At 49.1% G+C, this 23,739-nt stretch overlaps 12 protein-coding genes across 12 annotated transcripts; 4 read left to right on the forward strand and 8 right to left on the reverse strand.

Annotated features, from left to right (window-relative positions):
* Nucleotides 1–147: 147 nt before the first annotated feature.
* Nucleotides 148–3,182, reverse strand: FOIG_14927 (uncharacterized protein; the record flags this gene model as incomplete). Its single annotated transcript, XM_031216225.1, has 5 exons — nt 148–1,968; nt 2,053–2,238; nt 2,328–2,831; nt 2,893–2,947; nt 3,022–3,182. The coding sequence occupies 5 exons, from the start codon at nt 3,180–3,182 to the stop codon at nt 181–183; spliced, it is 2,694 nt and encodes an 897-aa protein (XP_031054141.1). The 3' UTR covers nt 148–180.
* A 2,038-nt stretch (nt 3,183–5,220) lies between these two features.
* On the forward strand, nt 5,221–6,533 carry FOIG_14928 (uncharacterized protein; the record flags this gene model as incomplete). Its single annotated transcript, XM_031216226.1, has 2 exons — nt 5,221–5,500; nt 5,557–6,533. 2 exons carry the CDS (start codon nt 5,221–5,223, stop codon nt 6,531–6,533), a joined length of 1,257 nt encoding a protein of 418 aa, XP_031054142.1.
* A 309-nt stretch (nt 6,534–6,842) lies between these two features.
* FOIG_14929 (uncharacterized protein) lies at nt 6,843–7,970 on the forward strand. The gene has a single exon (XM_031216227.1). It carries the CDS (start codon nt 7,113–7,115, stop codon nt 7,725–7,727), a length of 615 nt encoding a protein of 204 aa, XP_031054143.1. The 5' UTR covers nt 6,843–7,112; the 3' UTR covers nt 7,728–7,970.
* Nucleotides 7,820–9,014, reverse strand: FOIG_14930 (uncharacterized protein). Its single transcript, XM_031216228.1, has 2 exons — nt 8,907–9,014; nt 7,820–8,856 (listed from the first exon to the last, which is right to left on the reverse strand). The coding sequence occupies exon 2, from the start codon at nt 8,778–8,780 to the stop codon at nt 8,094–8,096; it is 687 nt and encodes a 228-aa protein (XP_031054144.1). The 5' UTR covers nt 8,781–8,856; nt 8,907–9,014; the 3' UTR covers nt 7,820–8,093.
* A 217-nt stretch (nt 9,015–9,231) lies between these two features.
* Nucleotides 9,232–11,202, reverse strand: FOIG_14931 (uncharacterized protein; the record flags this gene model as incomplete). Its single annotated transcript, XM_031216229.1, has 1 exon — nt 9,232–11,202. One exon carries the CDS (start codon nt 11,200–11,202, stop codon nt 9,232–9,234), a length of 1,971 nt encoding a protein of 656 aa, XP_031054145.1.
* Nucleotides 11,203–11,797: 595 nt separating this feature from the next.
* Nucleotides 11,798–12,185, forward strand: FOIG_14932 (uncharacterized protein; the record flags this gene model as incomplete). Its single annotated transcript, XM_031216230.1, has 2 exons — nt 11,798–11,965; nt 12,015–12,185. 2 exons carry the CDS (start codon nt 11,798–11,800, stop codon nt 12,183–12,185), a joined length of 339 nt encoding a protein of 112 aa, XP_031054146.1.
* Nucleotides 12,186–12,546: 361 nt separating this feature from the next.
* On the reverse strand, nt 12,547–13,569 carry FOIG_14933 (uncharacterized protein; the record flags this gene model as incomplete). The annotated part of the gene is made up of 2 exons (XM_031216231.1): nt 12,547–13,037; nt 13,062–13,569. 2 exons carry the CDS (start codon nt 13,567–13,569, stop codon nt 12,547–12,549), a joined length of 999 nt encoding a protein of 332 aa, XP_031054147.1.
* A 421-nt stretch (nt 13,570–13,990) lies between these two features.
* Nucleotides 13,991–14,911, reverse strand: FOIG_14934 (uncharacterized protein; the record flags this gene model as incomplete). The annotated part of the gene is made up of 1 exon (XM_031216232.1): nt 13,991–14,911. The coding sequence occupies one exon, from the start codon at nt 14,909–14,911 to the stop codon at nt 13,991–13,993; it is 921 nt and encodes a 306-aa protein (XP_031054148.1).
* Nucleotides 14,912–15,132: 221 nt separating this feature from the next.
* FOIG_14935 (uncharacterized protein) lies at nt 15,133–16,360 on the reverse strand (the record flags this gene model as incomplete). Its single annotated transcript, XM_031216233.1, has 3 exons — nt 15,133–15,505; nt 15,557–16,227; nt 16,280–16,360. The coding sequence occupies 3 exons, from the start codon at nt 16,358–16,360 to the stop codon at nt 15,133–15,135; spliced, it is 1,125 nt and encodes a 374-aa protein (XP_031054149.1).
* Nucleotides 16,361–17,612: 1,252 nt separating this feature from the next.
* FOIG_14936 (uncharacterized protein) lies at nt 17,613–19,906 on the reverse strand (the record flags this gene model as incomplete). The annotated part of the gene is made up of 5 exons (XM_031216234.1): nt 17,613–17,806; nt 17,917–18,839; nt 18,911–19,545; nt 19,602–19,784; nt 19,835–19,906. 5 exons carry the CDS (start codon nt 19,904–19,906, stop codon nt 17,613–17,615), a joined length of 2,007 nt encoding a protein of 668 aa, XP_031054150.1.
* Nucleotides 19,907–20,251: 345 nt separating this feature from the next.
* On the reverse strand, nt 20,252–21,215 carry FOIG_14937 (chaperone hchA; the record flags this gene model as incomplete). Its single annotated transcript, XM_031216235.1, has 1 exon — nt 20,252–21,215. The coding sequence occupies exon 1, from the start codon at nt 21,137–21,139 to the stop codon at nt 20,252–20,254; it is 888 nt and encodes a 295-aa protein (XP_031054151.1). The 5' UTR covers nt 21,140–21,215.
* Nucleotides 21,216–21,695: 480 nt separating this feature from the next.
* On the forward strand, nt 21,696–22,972 carry FOIG_14938 (uncharacterized protein; the record flags this gene model as incomplete). Its single annotated transcript, XM_031216236.1, has 4 exons — nt 21,696–21,869; nt 21,932–22,567; nt 22,621–22,915; nt 22,959–22,972. 4 exons carry the CDS (start codon nt 21,696–21,698, stop codon nt 22,970–22,972), a joined length of 1,119 nt encoding a protein of 372 aa, XP_031054152.1.
* Between the last annotated feature and the right edge of the window lie 767 nt (nt 22,973–23,739).

Below are 23,739 nucleotides of genomic sequence, written 5' to 3' on the forward strand. Positions count from 1 at the left end.
GAATACCGAGGTACCCCGATACAAACAAGCCACGATTTCAATATCGGGCTAATCGCACATGTATAGCATTGACTGTCATTAGCAACTCTACAGAAACAACACCATACCTGGTAGAAACAGGTACATCTTGAATAAAAATGGAAATAAGTTTGTATATTATGTTTAAGAGTGCGAGCTCTGCTATGTAGCAGAGTGACTAGACTCTATAATTAAAGTATCTATAAAAGAGGCCATCGTCGTGATGTTGTTATCCGCGTGGCCAAAACTATGCAACCAACGAGACTCAACAGAAACCTCTGTTGTCCCCCTCCCGGAGGGCTGTAATTCAATGCTCTGTATAACTGGCATTTCATTCTTCTTGTTATGTCGCTGATGTGCTTTAGGCGGCTCTGTCACTGTGTCGTGACTCCACGATAGTTCCAAGTCACTTCTAGACTCGGACTTCTTCTGTTCGACTTGGACGGTCACCTCTTGGAATACAACAATGCCGCCGTTCAAGAACGACTGTTGGTGGGATGTGTAATGACGTTCTGGGGGGTAGACGTCCACAGTGTCTGTTGATGGAAGACGCTCGTTGTGGGCTTCGCTGCTTTCAGCGGGACATAAGTTTATCGTCGAGGATGAGCGTGTAGAGTCTTTTGATGAAGCTCTTAGTCTCATTATTGGAACGCGGGGTTTCTTTCCTTTGGAGTGGGCTGATCCTTCGGAACCCTTTAGTCGGCGGAGCGTTGATAGAGGTCCGGAAGTGAGCTCATTATTGGCCCGGCTTGCGGGCATCGTTGATGGATCAAAGTCCTGGTGAAGAACCCGCACAAACTCCTGTCGAGACTGTTCTAAGACTTGTCGCATACCGAAGAAGTTGAGAGGGACCCATTGGCAGTTGGGGCCTGATGAGATGACGGGATGAGATATCTTGAGCCTCAATGCCATGATGACTGTCTCCTCTGCATCACCTCCGTCGATTCCGTAGGGAAGCCGTAGTATGGTGGGGCTTAGCACGGCATCATGAAACAAGGGTTCCTGTGCCCATTCCCGTAGTGAGTGAATGGCGTTAGAAAGATAGTGGGCAAATAATTCTTCATCAGGGGACCTCGAAGAAGCGCCTGTGGTCCTCAGTCTTTGAATGACTTCTGGAACCTGGAACCCACTTAGCCCTTGTACGATTCGCACTTGTTTCTCGTCGATAGTGCTTATTGGCAGAGGTGCCAGGGGAAGTAAATCGCGAGCATCCTTTTGTACCAGGACCTGATGATTATCAAGTCCTCGATCCTGAATTGCGAATAGGCCAAGATGAACTCCGGGCTTAATACGACCTTGCTGTGAGATAAAGGCCTTCATGTCGCGTAGCTTTGACTCAAACTCGCTGGACTGGATCTGCATCTGCAAGTGATTCCTTGCATCGTTGCATACCTGAACAGGGTCGACGAACCGATATCCAGCCGCCTCGAGTCTCTTTACCTCGTCATCTGATGTAAGACGACGAATCAAAAACATCAGTGCTCCTCGTCCGTCGATTTCATTCTCAAGCTCAATCTCAACTCCCTTTTCGAGGTGGCTTTCTCCCGTCGTCGATCCCTTGCGCAGTATTTCGCTCGTGTCGGAAGTTTGATTGTCGCGATGCTTCTCAAGTGCTTGTAGGTAAGCAGGGTTTGCGACTGATCGTTTAGTGATAATTTCGTCCCATAGAATACCCATCGTTGTGATGGACTCGTCAAGGCTATCGCTGAGCTTGGAGGCGGCGACGCAGAATAGCTCGCGGAAGATGACTGAATATCCATCGATGAGCTCTCCATCGTCATCGATAAGCTGAATTCCCTTAGTCGGATCTTTATGGCGGCTTTTGTGCGGCAGCTGTCGGAGATGTTGTTTCATGCCGTTTATTAGTCCGGATATTCCAGTCCAGTTCCGTGAAGCTTGAAACATCCAGTGAAACTGTGGATGGGCAGTGTTGAACTTTTCGTCGGTGTTCTAAGAAAGAAGGTTGAGTGTTAGTTACTGGAGTCGTCACACCGACTATGAGATGTGGTCCTGGGAAGTAAATGATTATCTTACCTCTCCAATAAAGAAATCGGTGACAACAGTATTGGGGAAAACTCCGTTTGAGTCGACCAGAAGACATCCATCTTTGTTGAAGACGATAGCAGCTAGCTCAATCTGCTGAGCACGAAGCGCTGCATCTTTTAAGATGCGGGCTCGAAGAATAGCGGATCCAGCAATGATAATGCAGGCACTGAAAGACTATTGGAGTTTTAGTTAGTCGGCCTACATATAGTTGATATGTGTTGTTGCGTATTGCGCTGATGAAGAAGATTCCCGCAGCCACTTACTAAACAAATGACTGCAATAGCGGTCGCAGTGCGCGATCCTCGTTCCAATTTCCTCAGATGAAGCAGTCTGTACTGAGTACCCACAGAGGCACACCAGTGCATACTAGATACCGCTCCAGCAAGGATGATCGCAGAAATGGTTCGCTTCCACCAACTACTCGCCGAGAGCGACTGGAAGATGAAGAACATGGCCAACGACACAGTACTGGCAGCGACAGCAATGATAGCAGCCCCGACGATATATGCTGGTTCGTAAATGCACTGGTAGTTTTTGATGGAAGCGTTGGCCAAGTAGTGCATACCGCAGATGGCACAGCCGCAAAGGATACCAGCAGTTATCACTCTCCACCAGGCGATTCGATTCGAGATGCCTATCGCGTAGAATGCGGCAAGGAGGACAATAACAGGCATGCAGAAGGAGAGTACTGTCATGCCACTGGAGTATACAATCTGCATCTCTGCCTCGCCTTCAGCAAGTGTGAGGGCGATATTGCCAATGAAATGCTGCACCATGAGCAATATTAATTAACATGTGTACAGAAGACGACGTAAAACTGAAACTTACCATACACCAAATAGCTATACCGCCCATGGTGATTGCGGATGAACATAGTATCAGACTAATGCATCTGTATTAGCAAACCGTCTTGGCAGTGTTTATCGCTTGGCGAAAGAGGTATCCATCGTAGCATACTGATTCGAAATTCCATTAAACCATGATCGCCGAGTGATCAATTCGAGGGTCGAAGCAGCCCCCACCAAGCTGATGAGGTAGCTGAGCGCGAGGTAACCCGCATTGTACGCCTTTGGGACAATATGGCCCTGATATTGCTCGAGAAGGCTCTCGACAGTCATTTTTGCGCAACTGTATCGCAACAAGATTGAAAGGGATCAAAAGTCAAGGTTCCATGGCAGACTTTTTGGCGGACGGGGCAAGGGAATACCGATCGACAGATCTTAATACTCGAAGCGTCGAGGCACAAGGGGGTTGCATCGGGCGTTTCATAAACGGACGCGTTAGTCCTCCTGGGGATTTAAACTTTGAGAGAGTCATGGGCTTGCAGGTAGGACGAAAGCATAAATCTGATAGGGGGGACGCGGAAGGCCCATACATTCCGGAGAGGCGACCAATGCTTGGGAGGAGGGGGGCTTGAAACCCGGCACTTGGGCGTTTGCTTCCTATTGCCTGCTGGTATTAGTCAGGTATGGGGTAGTGCTGACGGGAACAAGGATCTACTTGGGGTACTTGTCCCGTCTGCAGAATTAAAAGTTGCTTGTTCATGCCACTTTGTGATATAATTTTAACCCATGCTCAACGCACAGGCGCTGGAAAAAGCAACAGCGGGATGTTAGCCTCACTAATGGCTAGTGCTGACCTAGGTCCGGGAGCAAACGAGCACTAAGTATTTAAGCTGGCTTGCATATACGATGGATATGTACAGAATGCAATGGGGAAGCGCCTTGATAAAACACGTCTGGTTTGAACAATTGCAAAAAAAACAGTGTCTGTAACGCTAGGTCAGATAAGAAGACGAAACCCAGATCTTCTATGCATGCCGTCAGTTCCGTCCAGGCCTTTGGGACAGCTTAGCGTGGCAGAAGAGATGATGTACCTATATCACCTCCAGGGGTCTCGGCCTATAGACCGGGTCGAGAACGGCTTAAGGAAAACTCGGATTTAGGAGCCCGGGTTTGTGATAACAACAGAAACTCTATCTCTCATGGCGTAGAGTAGATTCGCTTGTAAAGTTGATACTTTGTGGCTACTGTCAGGAGACGGATTTGCATAGGGCTTAGGTTGAACATTGGTTGTAGATCTGGCGCGGCCGCCATGTCAAAGGCATTCCTGCCGCATCCAGAACACACAGACCCTTGGCCAAACAGCCACTGAAGCCACTACAAGCCTCAGGCGAACTATGGATTTAGTGCGCTCGGGGAACAGGCGGGGATCAGCCCGGGGGCATTCCAACGCGCCCAGATCTTTGAGTTGAGGCGGCGCACTAAAACGGCCACCAGTTAGCCGATTGTGTCACGCTGCAGAGTGCTCAATGCGATCCTGGTTCATGGGGTCAGAGCTAGCTGATCAAGAGAGTTCAATTGGGGCTATTTGGGTCTTGAATGTTGCGATTGGTTCGTCGGGTAACTGTTATCATTTGTCAGCTCAATGGCGATACACAAAGCCTTATATTGTAGCTGATATACATTTTATTGTACTAGTTTTTGGGAGATCTTATCCATTTATTTCCCTGTACCCCGATGATGGTGCCAATTGAGGATCTCCTATCTACTTGCTAAGCCAATGGCTTCTAGTTTATGACATATTTGTCGCCCTGCTAAATGCCATGTCGCACTCATGGACAAATGCCGCCAGTTTTCCCCAAGACTCACTCAAGTTGCCGCGGCCACTGTAACTTTGATGACGCTATATCCTGTCTTTATATGAAGACATTTTTAAATTCCGGAGCCTCCTTCGGAGCTCGAGTGGCATATATAAGTAGTTGGCGCCTGTGGCCACTGCCTTGCGGCATCTGTGCAGAGTCCGCACATACCAGAATGTAAGTGCTGAAGCCGCAGAGTCGGAGCTGGAGACACGGCGCACGGACAGCGGACTGCCGCGGATCGGGACGGAAGCATGGACCTTCCGTTCGTACATGGCGATAACCCAGATCCCGCCTCGGTCGGCTTCACGGATTGGCTTTAAACGATCTAGGACCGCCGGTACGCATGGTAAACGAGTTCAGAGCCACAAACACTATATCAATAAACCGAGGTTATTCTATACTGTCCCGTGTAATTATTTAAAAAGAGAATGCCATTCCGAAGAACGGCAGAAGGAAACGTCTGTGCCCAAGCTGTCAAGCCGTCTTTCATATTCTGACCTTTCCTTCTTTAAATGTTCATTTCTGCTCCAGTGCGGTCCCGCCAGAAAGTAAAAAAGAATGATCCTCAAGGCGTTGAAGGCCTGCTTGCAGCAACCCGCACCACCGAATTCGCCAGTCGAGTGGTTGGTGTGGGCACTTTTCTCCCTCAACTCTCAGCCAAGCGGTTCAGTACCGTTGGAGGCATCGCCGAGGGAGTTTTCGTCCAGCAGCTAGACTCATGTAAATCATTCAACGACACTCGCTGGACAGAACATCAGATCGCCCTCGCCAATGAGCAGCTTCAGCATCTTGGTAATGAGCTTGAAAAGGCAGAGCTTGGGTCTAGCCATGCTTTTCTCAACGGGCAGCCACCTTCGCCAGCTGTGCTATCTTTTCTGAGGCGAGGCGCTGCAGCCATGGCGCGAACACCCCCGGAACCCCCATTGATGAAGATACCTTCCCCCAAGACGGGCAGAGAGGCAGTTTCATCGCGGTGAGCGCTCTGCTCATGGCCATTGCATACTTCTTCGTCGCAGCTTGGCCAGGCCTGACTCCAGCGCGCCTAAAGGCATATCGCGTTTGCGAGGCGCTCTTTGACATCCTCCTGGATGCAATCGCGCCAACCCTATCCTTGAACGTTGAAAGGCACATCGTCCCGATAAACGGAGAAGATGTCAAGGTGCACGCGTTATTAACGACACGTAGTGAGACAACTGTGCCTGGAGTTCTTGTTACAAATGGCCTTGAAGGCACCAATGTTGAAACCATGGTTACTGTGCTGCGCACGAAAGCGGTACTGTCTAGTGCTTGGTTTTTTATGGAGATACCCGGGACATACGCGTCTAAGCAACCAATGACCAAGTCTTCGTCAGAGTTGATTTACGGAGAGGTATTGACCTTTATGGCGTCACATAAACAGGTTGACGGATCGCGTCTCGGCATGTTGGGCATTAGCTTTGGGGGAAACTGCGCCACGCGGATGGCCAGGGTAGATAAGCGTCTTAAGGCAGTGGTCGTCAATGGGGCATCGTTAGGTCGGTCACTGTGCTTGTCGGGATCATTTGGAATGCCCGAAGTTGTCATCCGAGCACTATCCTCCGTTACGGGGGCGAAGACACTGCTAGACCTCAAAAGCAGACTTGATGCCCTTGTTGGCACCCGGGAGGGTATCGAACAGATTCAGTGTCATGTTTTCGCGATCAATGGTGAGAAGGATACGCTGATTTCAACGCAGGACACAATCAATCTTGCTACTTGGGCTCCCAATTCTGAGCTTCTTTTATACCCGGATGACGACCACTGCGCGATGGGGAATATACAGGAGTGGCTAGAATACGGTTCTTAGCTAGAGATAAATCTATGAACCAAGAATTATGCTGTTTGCTTGGACTCCAGGGTAGTCTGGCCACTTAGTGGTACTGGGGTCTATAAATAGCACGAGGCGTTGTAGAGTGGCTGGACATTGGCAGGCAAATGCAGATTGAAGATCAGGCAGACTCTGTATAATTGGCGATGAGTAGCCAATAGAAGTGTTTAGAAATTGTTAATGTACTGTGACTGTGGGTGCCTTTTGCGCTTAGTCACCTATCGTTTCAGCCTAATTAGGAAAAGGTAGCGGTAGTGCTTACGCTGCTGCCTCGAAGGATTTCAGACCGGTGACAGAATCACTGCCAAGAAGATGCCAATCCCTCCCTGTCTCTTCTGGTCTGATAAATAATAGAGAGAGAGTACACGTGGTGAAAGATGACACGCATGCCACAGCCATTCTTCCCTCATGCTAATACATTTCATCAAGGAAGTGCACTTCAAGGCCATTTTCAGTATAAGTATTCTTGTATGCCCAATCTTCTAAATACTAATCCTGCAATCTGTATCTCATCGCAACACATAACTATTACACCACTGGATTCAAATACAGCCCAACATGACAGCCATCAACTCAGCGGCAGTCTTCCACCCGAGCAGGGATTTCCTGCTCTTCTCAGCCGCCGTTGGTCTCCCCCTCAACTTCGTCCGCTTCTGCATCATGGTGCGACCCGTTGCACTCTTCACATTTATCCTCCTCATCTTCTCCGCCATCTTCGGCTTCACCATGAGACGCCTCCATCGTCAAGGCGCGCACCTCAAGGCAACGTTTGCCACGCCCATTACCGACCCGTTGAACTGTCTCATTGCCGATGTATTGATGGGTATCCTGTCGCTCTTGACGCTCAGCTTCACGTGGACGCACAACAGGTGGCAGGATACTGGAGAGACGTTCCTGGTAGCTTATTCGTCGACACCGTTGATGTTTAACATGTTTCTTCATTTTTATCTGGCGCTGCTTGTGCTGTTGAGGACAAGCAAGATGAAGGACATTGTGAGGGAACTCGTGGGGGATTTGGTGTCGAGCTCGCCTCAGCCTTGCCCGCACTGTCATGGTCGACCGGAATTTCACGATGATCATGATGAAGAGCAGCCGCTGGTGACGCCTCCTGCTGGAGATCATGAGGACACGCATCAGGGCGGGGCTGGTCCTTCGACCGTCTGGAGTCGATAGATGCCGCTAAATCGATTTGCTTGGCATGGCAAATTCCTTTCAGGATTACTGCCAAGAATATCTATAGTCAGCACCGCGTATGGACAACCTTTTGCTCTTCACTACTGGCCAGGACGATCAGGAGATTGGAAAAGTGGTATCATGATTTCTATATAGCCTCATCGATAATGCCAAAAAACCATTAGTATACCCAATTGACCTCGTTCTCATTCGTCAACGGAACTGAGGATATTGAAGCTCACATTTTCGTCTCTCTGCCTGATCCAAGACCTGCTGTTAGTCTGATGCATGTGTATTAGCTGAGAGAGTGAAGAAGATTCAAGTGACAACAAAGTTGAGAACGCTCATAATATTCCAGGTCATTGACTAATTTGCAGGCAGTTGCTCAGCAGTTGTCACCCATCCATATATCGACCAATTCTTCTCCTCATTCCTCCATTCCTTAACCCACGTATACCCAGCCTTTTCCAAAACGCGCTTACTGCCTACATTCTCCTTTATCGTCTCCGCAGCGCATCGCTCCGTAATAGTGCCATTCACACTGGCAACTATCTCATCCTCACTCAATGTCGCTCTATCCACAGCGATCGAACTCTCAACTCGAGGAAGTTCCCACCAAATCTTCATAAACGCAACGAGAAACTCAGTGGCGTAGCCCTTCCCCCAAGCCTCCTTGCGGAATGCGTATCCAATCGCCGGCCAGCCTAGTTCACACTCTCGTCTGTAAGTGCCTCCAGCTCCGATGACTTCGCCAGTCTCAATGAGACTGATGACATAATAGAGATTGGTTTCGTCATGCGGCGGTAGCCTTTGTGCAGCCCATTTCTGCGTTTCCTCAAGATCCTTGTCTGGGGCGCCTTGTGCTGTCCACATCATGACCTCTTTCTGTGCGCGCATGGGAAAAAGGTCTTTTGCAGCATTCTCATAGAATGGCCTGAGAACAAGACGTTTGGTTCTTACAGTCGGGCGTTCCTCCAATGGTGGGTATGGTAGTTTCGTAAGAGTGGTGTTGATCTGTATAAACCCCGGTTTCGCTGGTTGATTTACTGTCATCTTGACAAGACTTCGCGACTGAAGTACACCACGCAACGCTGAGAGCTGAAATGACAGAGGCCGGGGTGAGGAGAGACTAAACATAGTCAGAAAGCAAAACCTCAAGGGAGACGCGGTAACTTGTACGCTTTTTAAGCTTAAAAGCATTGAAAAGTCATAGCTCAAGTAACAGCTGTCTTTATTGGTTGTTTTCTTTGCTGAACTTGACTCATCACCAATATCGCGCAGCAAGACTCACAGCATTTGAGTTAGCCGACATCGGCGCCTTTGGCTCGGTGGTCAAGGGTCTGACTAGACCAAAGGTAGCAGGTTTGAAAAGTACTAGCGCCTCGTGATCCACTTCAGAATTACAAGAAGGGATATATTCGCGCGAGAGTAGTAGGAACTAGCCGATGAAGGAGACATTGAACGTTTGGCTGAAGATGTACAGCCAGGGCTGGATGATACTCAATCAAGTAAGCCAGAAAGTCTGTTTCTTCTTCCCCGTGACTTGACCATCCATCACACCGTCGCAGTATGCCTCACCGATATAAGAAAACACTCCAAGCCCGCTCGATCCTTGCACAGGACGCAATACAAAAGGAATTCGTCCGCCGCAAAAAATAGCAACGGTATCACCAGCTTTGCACTCTATGGGCCCCATACCCAGATATCCCATTTTTGTGAGAAACGGCCTCTTTCCTTGCATCTTACTCATGCTTTCCTGATAGTGATGTTTAGTCCCTGCCGCTCGATGTTCCTCCTGCCACTGAAGGTGCTTCGGCGAAAAGTCCTCTCCCGTAGCAGCCATTCGAACCATCTCCTTGATCAACTCCAGCTCTTGTAGGAATTGCTTGTGATATGCTGCTACATCAGATGTCGCCCTGGCTTGGTCTGCTTCCAATGTCCAGTAGATATCTGCGATAGGCACGCGCCACCGCGCCTCTTCCTTTCGTTGCTGGGTTTCGTCGCCGTGGATAGGCTCAGGCTTCTTCATGGACATCTGCCATAGCTCTTGTATCTGGGAGAGATAACTGAGATACACTTCGTGATCGAAGCTCATGTCCTGCCAGCCACCACCTTGCGCGACTGCCTCGATCACGTCAACTGTATAGCCTCGAAGTCCAAGAACATACGGATTGTTGTCAGGGTCTTGAACAACCTCGACGACACTATCCTGTCTCGAGGCGGTAAATAGGTGCCGATCCATACGCTCGTTGACAGTATAGAACGAACGACGCAAATTAGATCTCCAGTCAGGAACCCACGTCGGCAAGAGTGAAAGCTCAGGAAGTTTCGGAAACTGTGAAAAGCAGAGAACATCAATGCGACCACTCTCCTCAATCAGCGCACGAGCCGTCTCTGTCAGAACTCCCTCCGTGCTCTTTTCATAATCAGGCTCAATCCCAAGCTTGTCAACATCAACAGCAAGACCGAGAAGCGCAAATACGCGGTCCCGATGCTCAGTAGCATTTGTCTCAAGCTCGACGAATAGTCTACGTAATAGCACAAACAACCCGTCGTCACCGTGTCTTTGATGTCGTGAGCGGCAGGAAAATAGCCGCGCTGTTGGCTCGGAGAATACTTCCTCTAGTCGATCCAGAGGCATCTCGGGAGGTCGGAGTAACTCGAAGTCGAGATGAGGCATACTGGCCATTGCTGTCTGGAGCATTAGAACAGCCAGTTTGACAAGGTCTACTGCCACTGTCTTGGAGCCGCACACGAAGATGGTTTCGGGGCATAAGCAGAACTCCTGTATGATCCAGACTCGTGAAAAGTATGGTCTCTCGAACCATTTCTTCAGCGCCATTTGTTTTAGCAAGGGAGCAAAGACAGCGACGGTACGTGCAAGCAAATCTTGGAAGCCCACGGCAGTCTCATCGGCTGGGTTTTTGTTCCTTCCCCAAGCTGATACGAGGGAGTAACTCTGCGGGTTCATGTAGCTCTCCAGTCCAAAGTCCCGAGCCTTCTGACCAATATCTTGCCACGCGCCCATCAATTCGTCAGAACCATCTTGAGCCGGACCGAGCCATACAAGTACTTGTTTCGCTGCTGAGTAGATGATCCTCATCATCGCGACCTGCTGGCCTTTTTCTTTATTATCTGCCTGGTTGATACAGATCTGATCGATCCATAGCGTTATTACCTCATCTGGCTTGCGGAAATATCGCAGTGCTGTTTCCAGTGATTCAGTGATGGGTATAAAAGCCTCTCCATCTTGATCTACATTAGGCACGAGAATGGACTGAGTTTTGTTGCCTACTCCCCAAACATACGAGAGAGCGGTATAGGGCGAAGGGTTCTTGATGGAGGTTGAGTACAGACGACCGATCAGAGGGCTATCTACCAAGCCCTGTGAGGGGTAGAGATCTAGCAGCCGGATCTCGGTTGATGCCGTCCGTAGTCCCACCGAGCCATAATCAAAGGTCTTGAATTGGTTCATGGCGAGCTTGGATTGGGTTTAATAGATCATCAAGGTCAGCACAGATGTCGAGGCGGGGTACTGACCTCACAGTACAGCACACATCAATAGCGTTAACGCCACGCTGACGAGCCTGAGACAGAGGAGCTTTCCGCGAGCCAATTAAGATGGCAGTTGAGTTTTGAGTCTTGTATAAATCACCGCCTAGCAACTCGTTCTCCTGCCAGCGTCATTTTGTTGAGATATTGTGGTTTTTCGTGGATAGGTTTGATAGGGTAGCAGCGCAGCACTATATCTTGAAACGGTATGCGATCGGCGGTAAGATTCTAGCTGAAGCTGAGACATACATCAGCTAGCTTATGTAGTCGTAAGTTTCCTGTTGATCCGATCATTGAAGTGGAATCAATCGTCGTTTCTGAGTGAAAGAAGACTAGTTAATTATCTTAGCTGCAGAATCGCCATCTTGACATACGTCAGCGAAAGCCACGGCAGAAACATGTTCTGCCTATAAATTCGCACTCCTGTCTCTTCGTTCTCCGAACCACTTCTCACTTCTCAACACCATCCACTCCTATTTTCAAGACCTTCATTACACAGTATCGTCACTCATATCACAATGGCCGACCCAGCCAGCCAATTGCGCATCCAAGACAGTAAGGAGAAGCTCCAGAGTGCGTATAACTACGCAGTCAGCGCCAAGGAAACTGCCGAGTCCGATTTCAAGCAAGAGCAAGACTCTGGTATCGCTGATGGCCAGGACTTCAGGACTTGGGCTATTCAAAATGTAAGCACCCACAAGCCTCAAGAGGGACATGTTTCTCACCAGAAAACAGGCGCCTGCCTACAGCGCAGGCCTACAACAGTACCAAGCCGCAAAAGCTGCATACGGCGCGGCACTTCAACATGGAGACAACGAGGCTTTCATTGATTGGGAAAAGAAGTATAGAGACGTAGTGATGGTCAACCCTGCGAAGCCCGATTACGAAGCTCTTGTCGCGCCTTGATTCATAGGATAGATACATCAATGCCACGGTGCTATTACTTATAGCAAGTAACCCGCTTGTCTATCAAGTCATGATATAGATTTCCAAATAGTCGCGTGAAATTACCGCTAGATGCTTGCATACTACGTGAACATGAATACGAACTGGAAAGATCCTGACAGTTAGATGCCTGTTTCGTACCCGCCATGTTGGAAGTTCTGAGTCTTCTGGCTAGTTAAAAGTCGGTAGAAGCTTGTAACATCCATCTAGCTTATTAGTTTCGCTATCTCAATGTAAGCCATCATGGCTGACATCAGACTTCCGCAGTATACCAGAGATCCCATGGGGCAAGCACTTGTAATTTCTGTTTTTTCACCATCCTTCAGCCACCAAAAATCTCAGATACCGACCTCCTCAGACCCTCATCCATCTCAAGATTCATCTTTTCTGCAAGTTCCAGCAAACGACTTTGATCTCCAGGGTGCCACTTAGCAAGACTCCGTTGCTGAAGCAGCTGCAGGAAGATCTCGCGTGGTGTCTTTGAGTAGTCAACGCTCAGACTCCAAGGCGCTTTCGCGTAATCCTCCGAGATATCCAGAAGCGCGTAGATGAGGTCATGCTCTCTCGTGCACTGAAAGTTGCCGCGAAGACATACCCATATCCACCGGCGCAAATTGTTAATCCAATCAGTGGAGCCGAATAACCGAGCTATTCGGTGATGGTTCGCTGGGTTGTGCATGAAATCACTGCTGTGCGGGCTGCTCAAGCCGTTCAGAGTTGCTAATGATTCCTCGAATTCGGCATCGGGGATGGACTTGGCGCCACACCACACGACATAGCTCTTTGCAAGGTATAGCTCTTGAATGATCCAGACTCGGCGCCAGTATTTTCAGTGACAGAGCGCAAGCAAGGATTTCAACTGTCGTGAATCTCTGTCGAAGGATGGAAGTTTGGCTTGGAGAGATGTGGTGTTTGACATTAAAGCCATAGCAAGGTCACTATCGTCTTTGGCTGGGCCGAGCCATGAGATGACACCGACTGCTTTTGTAAATGTCTCACCCATCATGGAGACCTGCTGGCTCTTCTCTTGAACATCTGACTGATTGATGCATATTGCATCAACCCAGAGTTGCAAATCTTCAGTTGCTTTTCTTATGTTCTTCAGAGCATCAAAGAGGTTCTTGCGAATTTGAACCTCGCCATCATTGACCTTGATGAAGGGATCGTTCTTGCTTTCGTCGCCCCATTCGTATGACAGAGCGTAGTATTCCGATTCAGCCCGCGTCACAGGACCGAGGTCGCATGTAATCTCATCGTTACCAGTTCCTTGCTTGAGGGTAAGTATGCGGATCTCGGCTGTTGGCGCGAGGGAGCTATAATCGATAGCAAGAGCTTTCTCAGCCATTATTGCAGAGATTAAGAGCTTTACAATACTGCAGGACATGCGCTAACAAAGAGGCAGGGATTAGTGAGAGTGAGGCTGAATTGATGCCTGGGAATGCATTGGTGCCTAATACTGCACTCAGCACGAGGTGGTCTTGCTTTGCTGACTGGAAGTACCTCAGCTCAAGTCAGGCGATCCTGTACGCCTGGCATGCTTGGGAAATGCTCATAATGAATTCTGTCAATCAGGCTACTTCTTCAGTAATTGCCCAAGTCTGATTTGGCGATGTTACTCATTTCACAGTAATCCTGTGCTGCTTCAACTAGTCGTTGTCATAAGCGCAGCAGTGAATTCTTCTGCAATAAGTTGCACCAAATTCTGCCCCAAATGTCCATGCGCAGGATTATCTCTCGCCTCTATCCCCAGAGCCTGATTGATTTAACTATAACGAACGATATTCTTTAACTACTCGCTCAACTGCATCTCGAACACCAAATCGACGATATCCATCAAGCAGAGATTCCTCCTCAGCATCAGGCTCATAAACCTTAATCTTACGCCCAGCCCAAAGAGCTGACTCCGGCATCAGAGGATGTTCCTGGTCCGTGACCGAGACTGGTACATTGTTGCCCACAGCAGAGAAGATGAGGCTAAAGAATTCCGCGAATGTCATGTTCTCGCCCCCGATGAGGATTGTTCTGCCGGACACGGCCTCGCTCTTCTCAAGCGCGGCAATAGCTGCCGTCGCCAGAGCTTGGATAGAAACAAAGTTGGAGTTTGCATCGATCACTGAGGGTCCCATACCGAGCTTGCCCTCGGCGAACTGGACGTAGGCGGCAAAAATAGGGGAGTGCATGCCTGGTACCGTTCCGACGACCCATGGTGCATCCAGACTGCAAGCGCAGAATCCGGGCCTTGATAGCGAAGCAATGCCCTCAGCAGCCATCTTTCGTGATCGGATGTAGGGCGTCTTTTCAATCAGCTCCGGTGCAATGTGCCAATAGAAGCTGCCAATATGCACCAATCTCCTGACTCCGGCGTCTCGGGCTAGTCGAGCAAACTCGACTGCACTGTTGGCCGACTGTAGGTAGTACTCATCCGCTGAGGTGTTCTCAGGCACGTGTCGCATGTCGGCGCCTGCTGAGAAGACGATACTGTCAAAGGCTGAGAGTATTTCTGAAGTGTATTCGCCCGCGACATAATCGGCTTTGATGAATGGTAGATCCTCTAGAATGGGGACGCCTTTGACTGACTTGCGACCACCAATGGTCACAGCGTAGCCGCGGGAATGAGCCTCGAGCGCGATGTACCCGCCGATCGTTCCTGTTCCGCCAACGATGAGGATGTTCTTTGGTGGAGCCATGTCTTGATGTGTCGATAACGTAGATAAATTGTATATACTTGCAATGGTCTCTTATACATTTTGTTTCCATGATCCCGAAATGTGGGTCAATCTTTATTTTCGCCGCGCGATGCGTGGAGTCCGCGGGGTTTCCTGCTTAGAAATCTCATTCTGCTAAATTCGTCCGTCAACTCGGACGAAGCTATGGCCTTTCAACAGGGTACATGGGTTTTCCGAGAAGCTTAGAAGTTATGGCTAAAAAAGATTTCATCTAGATTGCCCAAGTCAAGATCTATGAGACCATCCGGATCCGTGATTTGTGAGCCCAGCCACGCCCAAGTATCTGGCAATGTGTCGTGCCGCGTTGGGTGGGCTGAGTTTGACGCGTCTGAGACGGCATTTGTCAAAGGGGCCTGATCTGTCAGAAAGGCTTCGGCGATTCGGCAGAGGGCTTTGCAGAGCTTGAATAACTTGTTGGAGAATTCAAGATCCGGCCCGATGGTTTCAAGCGTGTATAACACGTCCTGAAGAAGCCTGAGATCATCGTGATCCAGGTTAGCAATGCAATGCAGAAAGACAGCCACATACGGTGTGAAGGACGTGGCATGGAGAACCCTGCGTATGTTTAGCGACCAGGGCCCTGCAGGTGAAAGCGACGTAACGAACCAGATCGCATAGATCGCTGAGGCCTCGTTACCCGAAGCAATCAGCCGACTGTAGTGCGTAAGATGGGCCCGAAGCATTCCGTGTGCTGCTTCATAGCATGCCTCTGAGATGTCCCTTGCAGAATCCGAAGAATTGGCGTTCCATTGTATAAGGGTGAGCAAAGAGTGATACATGATGTCGACTGGAGAGAAGGTCATGTCAAAACGATCTTTACCGTAGGCAGCGGAGCTTTCTATCTGAACCCATTCACTGTACCATTGACGGAGATCCGAATCAAGCTTGTCGGTTTCCACTAGTCTTTCCTCGATGCCGTGTGCTTTTGCCTGGGGTGAGTAGAGTTTCTCGTAAATCTGAGCTTGTATTCGACTCATTTCAATCAATGACGTTAAAGTCAAATCCCATGGGGCTTGCCCGGGGTCACTGGATATCGGGCAAGGCTGTGCATCAACGTCCCAATCCTGGATAGTAGAGGCTCGGCCCAAGCGTTGCGAAAGGTTCTTGTCTGCCATGTAGATGTGCCAGAAGGTTCTTCGTGCTCTCTCCGCCTTGGGGTTTTGAAGTTGCAAAAGCCTCTTTTCCCGATGGTAGCCTAGAGTAAGACAATGTCCAGCAGCAGCAGTCGTCAGGCTCCATTGAAGAGGCAATGTGCCCTTGCTTGAAATTAGTACAATCTAACCTCGAGTCAGATACTACAACTGTTCGGATGCCGGTTCTTTCACTTACCGCAAGGAAGAGGATGTCAACATGCTCTTCTGTGGCGATGGACAGGACCTGGTAGGTTTCAACACCTGCCCAGAAGTTCATTTCACAAAAGCTTTGTAAGCGACTTAGGACTCCAGTATCTAGATTTGGTCTGTCCTCAGTTCCAATCTCTCTCAGGATGAGGCAGATCGTTCCGTTGAATGAAGTCTTCTCTGATAGTGTCAATGGTTCTGTGTTGAAATAAGTAGACCTGCACAGATCTTGAAACCTTTCAAGGTTTTGAACGCCCCAGAAATGAAAGAGGACCAGGTTCGTATCTAAACAGCCAAATCAGCTTGATGGTGCCGTATAAAGGATTCGATTTCCATTGCTTACGTCTCTCGTCAGCCATTAACCGTAGGAGCTGCATAACAAGTTTCGGCGGGGGAAGCTTAGCATCCAGCACAGGTGTCTGTCCAAGATCATTTAACTTAACATTATCCTGGCCTATTCCACTAGGGTCCTGATCCTGGAGCGCATCCTTTAGATTAGCCAGCTCTTTGACAAATGCAGGCGATTGCTGTGCCGCTGGTGATTTAAGCTCTTCAACCTGACTTGCATGCAAAGCCTGGGCGTGGAATGATGTTTCCCCTTCTACCAGAGGTGGTCGTTTTGCCAACACCCTATCCAACGGGGTACTGCTGTTGGCAAGTTCTGATAAAGAATGCCGATTCTGTTCGTTCGCATTCGCCTGATACCCTAAAATACTCTGAACCGTACATTCTAAGGCTTTTACCCGCTCAGCTAGCGCGGCGTGTTCTTCTAGACTGTAAAGTTATCAGCCACGGGACAGGACAGTTGCTGAGCTATAGGCGCTGACCTAGGAACCTTTGGGCCGGTACTGGGTCTTTGCGAAGCTGTGTCGAGAGGACAGGCCAAACTAGAGGTGACACAGTTCGAGCATGGAGCAGTACGGCTGCAGCGAATCTGAAAATCAGGGATTAGCTCTGGGTCCAGGATGAGTCTCCTGAGTCTTTCGTTGGGAGTGTATGAACCTTTCGCAACCGACAATTAGCGCACTAAACAGTCAGGTTAGTTAGGTAAGGATAGTTCCGGCATTGGGTGGTCTCAATCACTAACAGCTCTCTGCCTAATGCTGTTTTTCGGGCCGTTGTACCCTTCCATGATAGATCGACATGTATTTGTGGAGGCATGAAAGATTTGAGGTTGTGATAAACTCTAATTTAAGCGTAGAATAAGGCGGTGTGATTAGTCATCTTGCTCTTAACAGAATGGGCTCTCATCGTGCTGGTGGCAATACCTCGTTCTATGATATGCCCCGAATGTGTCTATAATTACAAGGAATCTATTGCGGCTATTCCCCGGGCTGATCATTAAATGAGTCAAAGTCCAGAGTATCCGCCCACAGCCATAACTGACTTGCATCCACTAGCCCCGAATCTACGAGGGCGGACATATCGCCGTCCCAATTGAATGTGCCCACAGTCCCTTGATCTCCATCTGTCTCGTGATTACTAGAGACAGTGTTCTGTGGCAGTATGTTTCCTGCTGTATTCGGTGTGGAAATATGCTGCCTAAAGACTATCGCCACATCGTTAGTTCGCTCTGCACATCATCTATCTGTGTATGCAGTATTAGCAGAGCAATACTCTACTTACCTTCTTTAATCGGCTCCAAGACTCGCTCGCCTCTAGAATCGCTTGGACCGGCTGCGGTCGTGCTTGGTCTGGGCGCTATCCTTCTGCTTGTTGCAGAGGAACCCCGGGTGGATGATACTGTATCTTTGTTGGTAGGAGCGGTACGGAGACCTGGATAACTCGTTCTTCCGGTTATCATATCCGTCTCCTGTCGCAACATAACCTCAACCAAGCTATCAATAATACCTAGGCTCTGCTCCGAGACAAGCTGGCCACTATAAAGGCTAGCTGTAGTCTCACGACACATGCGTGTAATATGCATAACCCCGGTCTTCGCGCGTGACCCCATTTCAGTAAAAGGCTGTGACAGACAGATAGCGCAGAGAACAACTCCGGCTGTGAACATGGTCATGCCAACATGCACGTCTGCATGAGTTCTTCTGCAAGCGTCCAGAATGCGAGGGTGGCGAGACAGCTCAGATGTGTCCATGGCTGAGGTGAAGATTTGCTGAAGAGAAGTACTGCTCTTAGGCGATATAGAAGAGATGTCGCTGCCGTCATTGAAGACTTCAGTGCGATGTAAGATGATTTGAAGATTGTCATAAGTGAGCTGTAGACTAAGGGCGTGGATCTCAGTTGGCTTCACTACACCTAGGTCCATGGACCGCTCTTGGCCGCTGAGAGTGAGAATCCCGGGCAGCTCTTGGCGCCACTGTAGCATGCGATAGTGTATTGTTTCAATCGAATCCAGACTGTTGCGCTGCCTCTTCCGTCCCAAGAATGCGCCCATGATTCTGTACAAACGGAACTTTTGTTGATGGTATAAGATAAGTGGTCTAGCTGGGACATGTATGCGACCATTGATGTCAATATCTGAAATCATCTCGACCTGACAGTCGGAATCATCAATGATGCAGGGGCGCCCAAATGCAACAGCGGCGTATCTGTTTATGCGGAAGTGGTAAGCTTGCATGCCGAATGTCATGCACAAGCCGTGTTCTAGGGCTTCACTTACTTGTCGAAAACCTCCAATGTCCACCAGGTGCGTCGCTTCACCTCCTGCGTTAGCTGAGAAGTCTCTTTCCAGAAACTCTCGCGATGCAGCCCAATAACCTGGGCGATCTTGACTCCCATTCCACAAATGCCTAGGCCTGTCGTGGGCCGCGTATAGAAAATGAAACTACCAAGCAGTATGCAGATTTGAACAGTCTCTACTGTCTGGCATCCAACAATCTGCAAGAACTTTGACTCAATAGCAGCAATAAGGTCTAGAGAAAGCTGTCGGTACTGGGGGATCATCTGGTCATCAGGTTCCTTGAGTGCAGCGTAGTGCGCACCCAGCGCTACTACGAGGAGCCATGTCCAATAGAATGTTGTATCCTGGTACTTGATCTGTGTCTGTTGTAGCATCTCTGCATATCGACGACGAAAGGTCTCTTCGTGAAAGACCATCATGAACCAATTGACTGATGAGAAGAAGCTGTCGACCAACTGTTCCAGGATATGGTCCGCAGGTAGTTCCACGCCGACTATATTACGCCAATACTTGGGCCCAGAGAGGGTGATGTCGGCATTGGGGAGCTTCGTTCCGCCGGGCAGGGAGGATGTATCATGGCGTAATTCCCGGCTGGAGTTGCTTCCGCGTATAATCTGCAATCATCATACAATTCTCAGTACTTGTTCCATGTCAGATACTCTGAACTTACAAGATTACTCAGGTCAACGATGTTAGACTCTGGGAGTATGGGGGACCCCGGAGCCTGAGCCTGTCTATTCCCCGTATCAGTCTGGCCAGATGAGGATGCTGTAATGTCTCCCGATGTCAAGGTGCGAGGGATACACTGGGCACCCGCGCGGACGCAATGAACACAAGGCCTCTCTTTATCACACTGGGAATTTGTCAGCAGATGTACCAACAAGTTCGACAGAGGCGGTATACTCCGAGTTTACGCTTACGGCAGCGTTCGCAAGCCGAAGAGACTTTTTGCCGTTTTCTCAGAGATGCAGACATGATTAAAGCTAGTGTTGAAGGACTGTTTTGGGCGTGGTGGCTCCGACGGAAGCGCTCATCGGGTGCTCGCTAGGGTTGAGGTCCGTCGGAAGCTCCATACCCCTCATTTCCCCTCCAGGCTCGAGCGGCGGCGGAGCACACTATGCCGTTTATGCAGGCCCTCGCTGTAACTTAAAATTTAAAGAGCTCAGTGGATTCTTTACTGGAGATACAGGTCACAATCCAAAAGAGAGAAAAATGAGGCATATAACAATTTTCGAGTCAGTACCGATTTACAATTTTGACCTCGAAACCTAACTGGCCCTTTCCTACGCTATATCAATTTTTATCTGTTCTCGGGAGTCCCTACTTGTTCACCTCCTCCAGCAGCGTCTTGGCAGCCAGCTTGCCCAGGTTATTCGAGGCCAGTGGAGAATCGCCAGTCAATAACAGACGGTCCCTGTGACATTCACCAGAGATAGTCTTGTTGATCGGCGTAACTCCAAGCTTCTTAAGTCGCTCGCCGACCAGCCACTCCATCTTGCCAGGGATATAGCCGATGTCAATATTAGCGCCCTCGTCCAGTGAATCGGGGAAGACATCGACGCTGTAGCCCTCGTAGATAAACTTGGAGCCCTCGGGCTTGCCAACATCAGCAGCCAGGATACTAGCAGGCCCGTGGCAGAGGGTGATGAAGAATCGATCATTGGCGTGAGCCCAGCGGAGAACATCGCCGACTGTCTTGCTAAAGGGTATGCCGTTGAGAGCGCCGTGACCGCCGGGAATAAAGACTGCTAGGTAAGGTGTATCTTGATTGAAACCCTTCCCGTCTTTCCCATTCCAGACCTCAGACAAGTTAAGCGGGCTGCGAAGCTTCTGCTTGTACTTGTCATAAATCGACTTGACAGCTTCATCCTCCTTAGGAAAAGCCCACATCTCGAGCTTGACTGGATCGCCCGAGAGCGTAGCGACATCAATATCGAAGCCAGCAGCGTCGAGGTGGTACATAGGCAGAAGCATCTCAACTGGGTGGTTGCCCGTGGAGAAAAACTTGCCATCAGCCATCTTGAGATAGCGCTCCTGGGTGCCGATCATGAGAATCTTCCACTTGCCGCCGGTGTACTTGTTCGGATAGTCGGCGCCGTCAAAGTCTGTTTTGGCGGTAACGTACTGCGTGAGGGAGAAGGGTGAGGGGAAGTAGGCGTCATCTTCCGCTGTGTCACGGACGGGAGTTTTGTCGTCTTGCTTGGACATTGTGATGAGTTGTAGAGCCAGGTGTTTGAAGAATTGGTGTAGAAAGTTGATTAGATGACTGAGATGAGTTGAAGGCGTAAGCTTAATAGTTGTTTCGAAACAGTTTGGAATGGTTGGAAAGTGTCTTCTTATAGCTGTTGAGCTCTACGTACGTGGCGGGCTCCAAGGTGAGGAGTACTGCATATTGCTGAACGATAAGGTTTGACTTGATCGTTAGCTACCTTGTTTAGTCCCTGGATGGGAGCTACGGATGGATCGCTATTGGATAGGCTTGCTTACCAACTCCGTCGGAGATACTATTAGCGTTCCGACGGAACCAGGGGTGTCAGACGGAGGAGTAAACTAGCCAATCAATCATCTAGGCTCTATGCCGTGTCTTGGTCCCCCGGCAACAATGCGAAACCGAGCTCTCGACGGAACTTCCCTCATTACGTCAATGGTTTTCGGTAGTTATAATACAGCTGCAAGCCCCTCAATTATAAAGAGGCAGGCCATCTAAGTTGCCAGACCAGGAAGTACAAGACGACATAGCTGTCAAGTCAGAGACGCCTTGAAAATGACTACCGATTACAAGTTCGAAGGATGGATGGGCGAGGATGAACGATCAGCGGAAGGAAATATGGTTTGGCAAGAGTACAAGCCGAAGAAGTGGGAGGAGACTGACGTTGATATCCGCATTACCCACTGTGGTATTTGCGGCTCTGACATTCACGTCCTCCGTTCAGGCTGGGTAAGTCCAAATGAAGATTATTGTTACACGAGACATCACTGATGAATGACTTTCTACTATAGCGTCAAGCACCATACCCCGTTGTCGTAGGCCACGAGATCGTGGGCGTGGCCGTACGCGTTGGCAGCCAAGCTGAAGGCGGTATCAAAGTCGGCGACATCGTCGGTGTTGGTGCTCAATCCGATGCCTGTCTCAATCGTAAGCTAGGCGATGACAACCAACAGCGGCCCAACTGCAATGAGTGTGCCTCTGGAGAAGAGAATTACTGCACCCGCATGGCCCCGACATACGGCTCGAAGTTTCTATCCACAGGCGATAAGACGCAAGGCGGCTATGCTCGTTATCACCGGTGCCCGTCACACTTTGTCTTCCGCATTCCCGAGGGTGTCGCTCCAGAACATGCAGCGCCGCTTCTCTGTGGTGGCGTAACTGTCTATTCACCTCTTAAGCAATTCGGCGCTGGGCCTGGTAAAAAGGTCGGTATCGTTGGTGTTGGTGGTCTTGGTCATTTTGCTGTACTCTTTGCTCGTGCACTCGGGGCCGATGAGGTTGTAGGTATCTCGCGCAGGGAAAGCAAGAGACAGGAAGCTATGGACCTTGGGTGTACAGATTATATCGCCACGGCTGATGAAGAGGGATGGGAGACTAAGAACTCTCGCAGACTTGACCTTATCATCTCGACTGTCTCGTCTCCCAAGGTATTTTACCTCTTCCATATAAGCCGATTGGCCACTGACACGCTTTACTGCAGATGCCGCTGGCCGATTATATCGGTCTTTTACGACTGGACGGTACGCTCGTTCAAGTTGGGCTTCCAGAGGGGCAGCTCCCGTTCCGACCTGGCAGTCTCACTGGCGCACGTCGCAGAATCGCTGGTTCAAGCATTGGGTCACCTGCTGAGATCCGAGAGATGCTGCAGCTTGTTGCCGATAAGAAGGTCAAGCCTTGGGTCGAGATGCGTCCCATGGCAGAGGCAAACCAGGCTATCGTTGACTTCGAGGCCGGAAAGCCGCGATTCCGGGGGACTCATACCCGCACAACCGGCTGTGCGTTTAGTATCACGTGTTTTTCGCACAACCGGTTATGCAGATAAGGCCACGTAAGCTTCTTTAGTCAAATCCGCACAACTAGGGGACCATCAGTCAATTCATCTTCCTATTATATTTATATTACTAATAAAGTAATTACTAACTTTCTGCTTTATAATTTAACTTTATCTATATAATTAGTATTTAAATAAGTAACATTAAGCTCTTAGTCCCTTCTGCTGCTGATAAATTAGTAAGATAGTGGCCTGATAATATTCTTCCCCCAGAGGCATCATATCTATTATAAGAAGCCCTCCTTACAGATATTAATAAGTAGGCAAAGGCTTAAGGATATGCCTTTATAATAAGGCATATAATATATATAGCAAATAGAAGACTATATATATACTTTAGCTATAACTGCAGCAGAGGTAAATATATACTAATTCCTAATTCTAAGAGGAAGAGGAAGTATACTACTTAATGCATAGGATGTAAGTTCTTTATAATAGGAAAAGAGAGCCTCTGTAAGAGTAAATAGAGTCTTTAATATTATCCTAATCCCTCCTACTCTTATTATAATTATAAGCCTACTATTAGAAGTAATATTATATATATAACTTACTAAAAGCTCTCTAATAAAGATATCCTTATAGTGTTACGACCCTAGCGGTTACGTCACGTGTACCCCACAAAAACTCATGCAAGGCATCAACCCCTCAACGGTTACGGGCCAATCAGAGCTAGATCACCTCAAAATAGGATCACGACGCTCCAGGAGCTACCGTGATCCAGGATCACCGTGATCCAACTACCTCAGCGATCCCCTCAGATCGCCCTTA

Source organism: Fusarium odoratissimum (assembly GCF_000260195.1).
Source record: "Fusarium odoratissimum NRRL 54006 unplaced genomic scaffold supercont1.45, whole genome shotgun sequence".
Taxonomy (NCBI): domain Eukaryota; kingdom Fungi; phylum Ascomycota; class Sordariomycetes; order Hypocreales; family Nectriaceae; genus Fusarium; species Fusarium odoratissimum.

Excerpts from the sequence above, each read along its gene's own strand:
- FOIG_14929 (XM_031216227.1), top strand. The coding sequence starts at position 7,113 with ATGACAGCCATCAACTCAGCGGCAGTCTTCCACCCGAGCAGGGATTTC.
- FOIG_14930 (XM_031216228.1), bottom strand. The coding sequence starts at position 8,780 with ATGACAGTAAATCAACCAGCGAAACCGGGGTTTATACAGATCAACACC.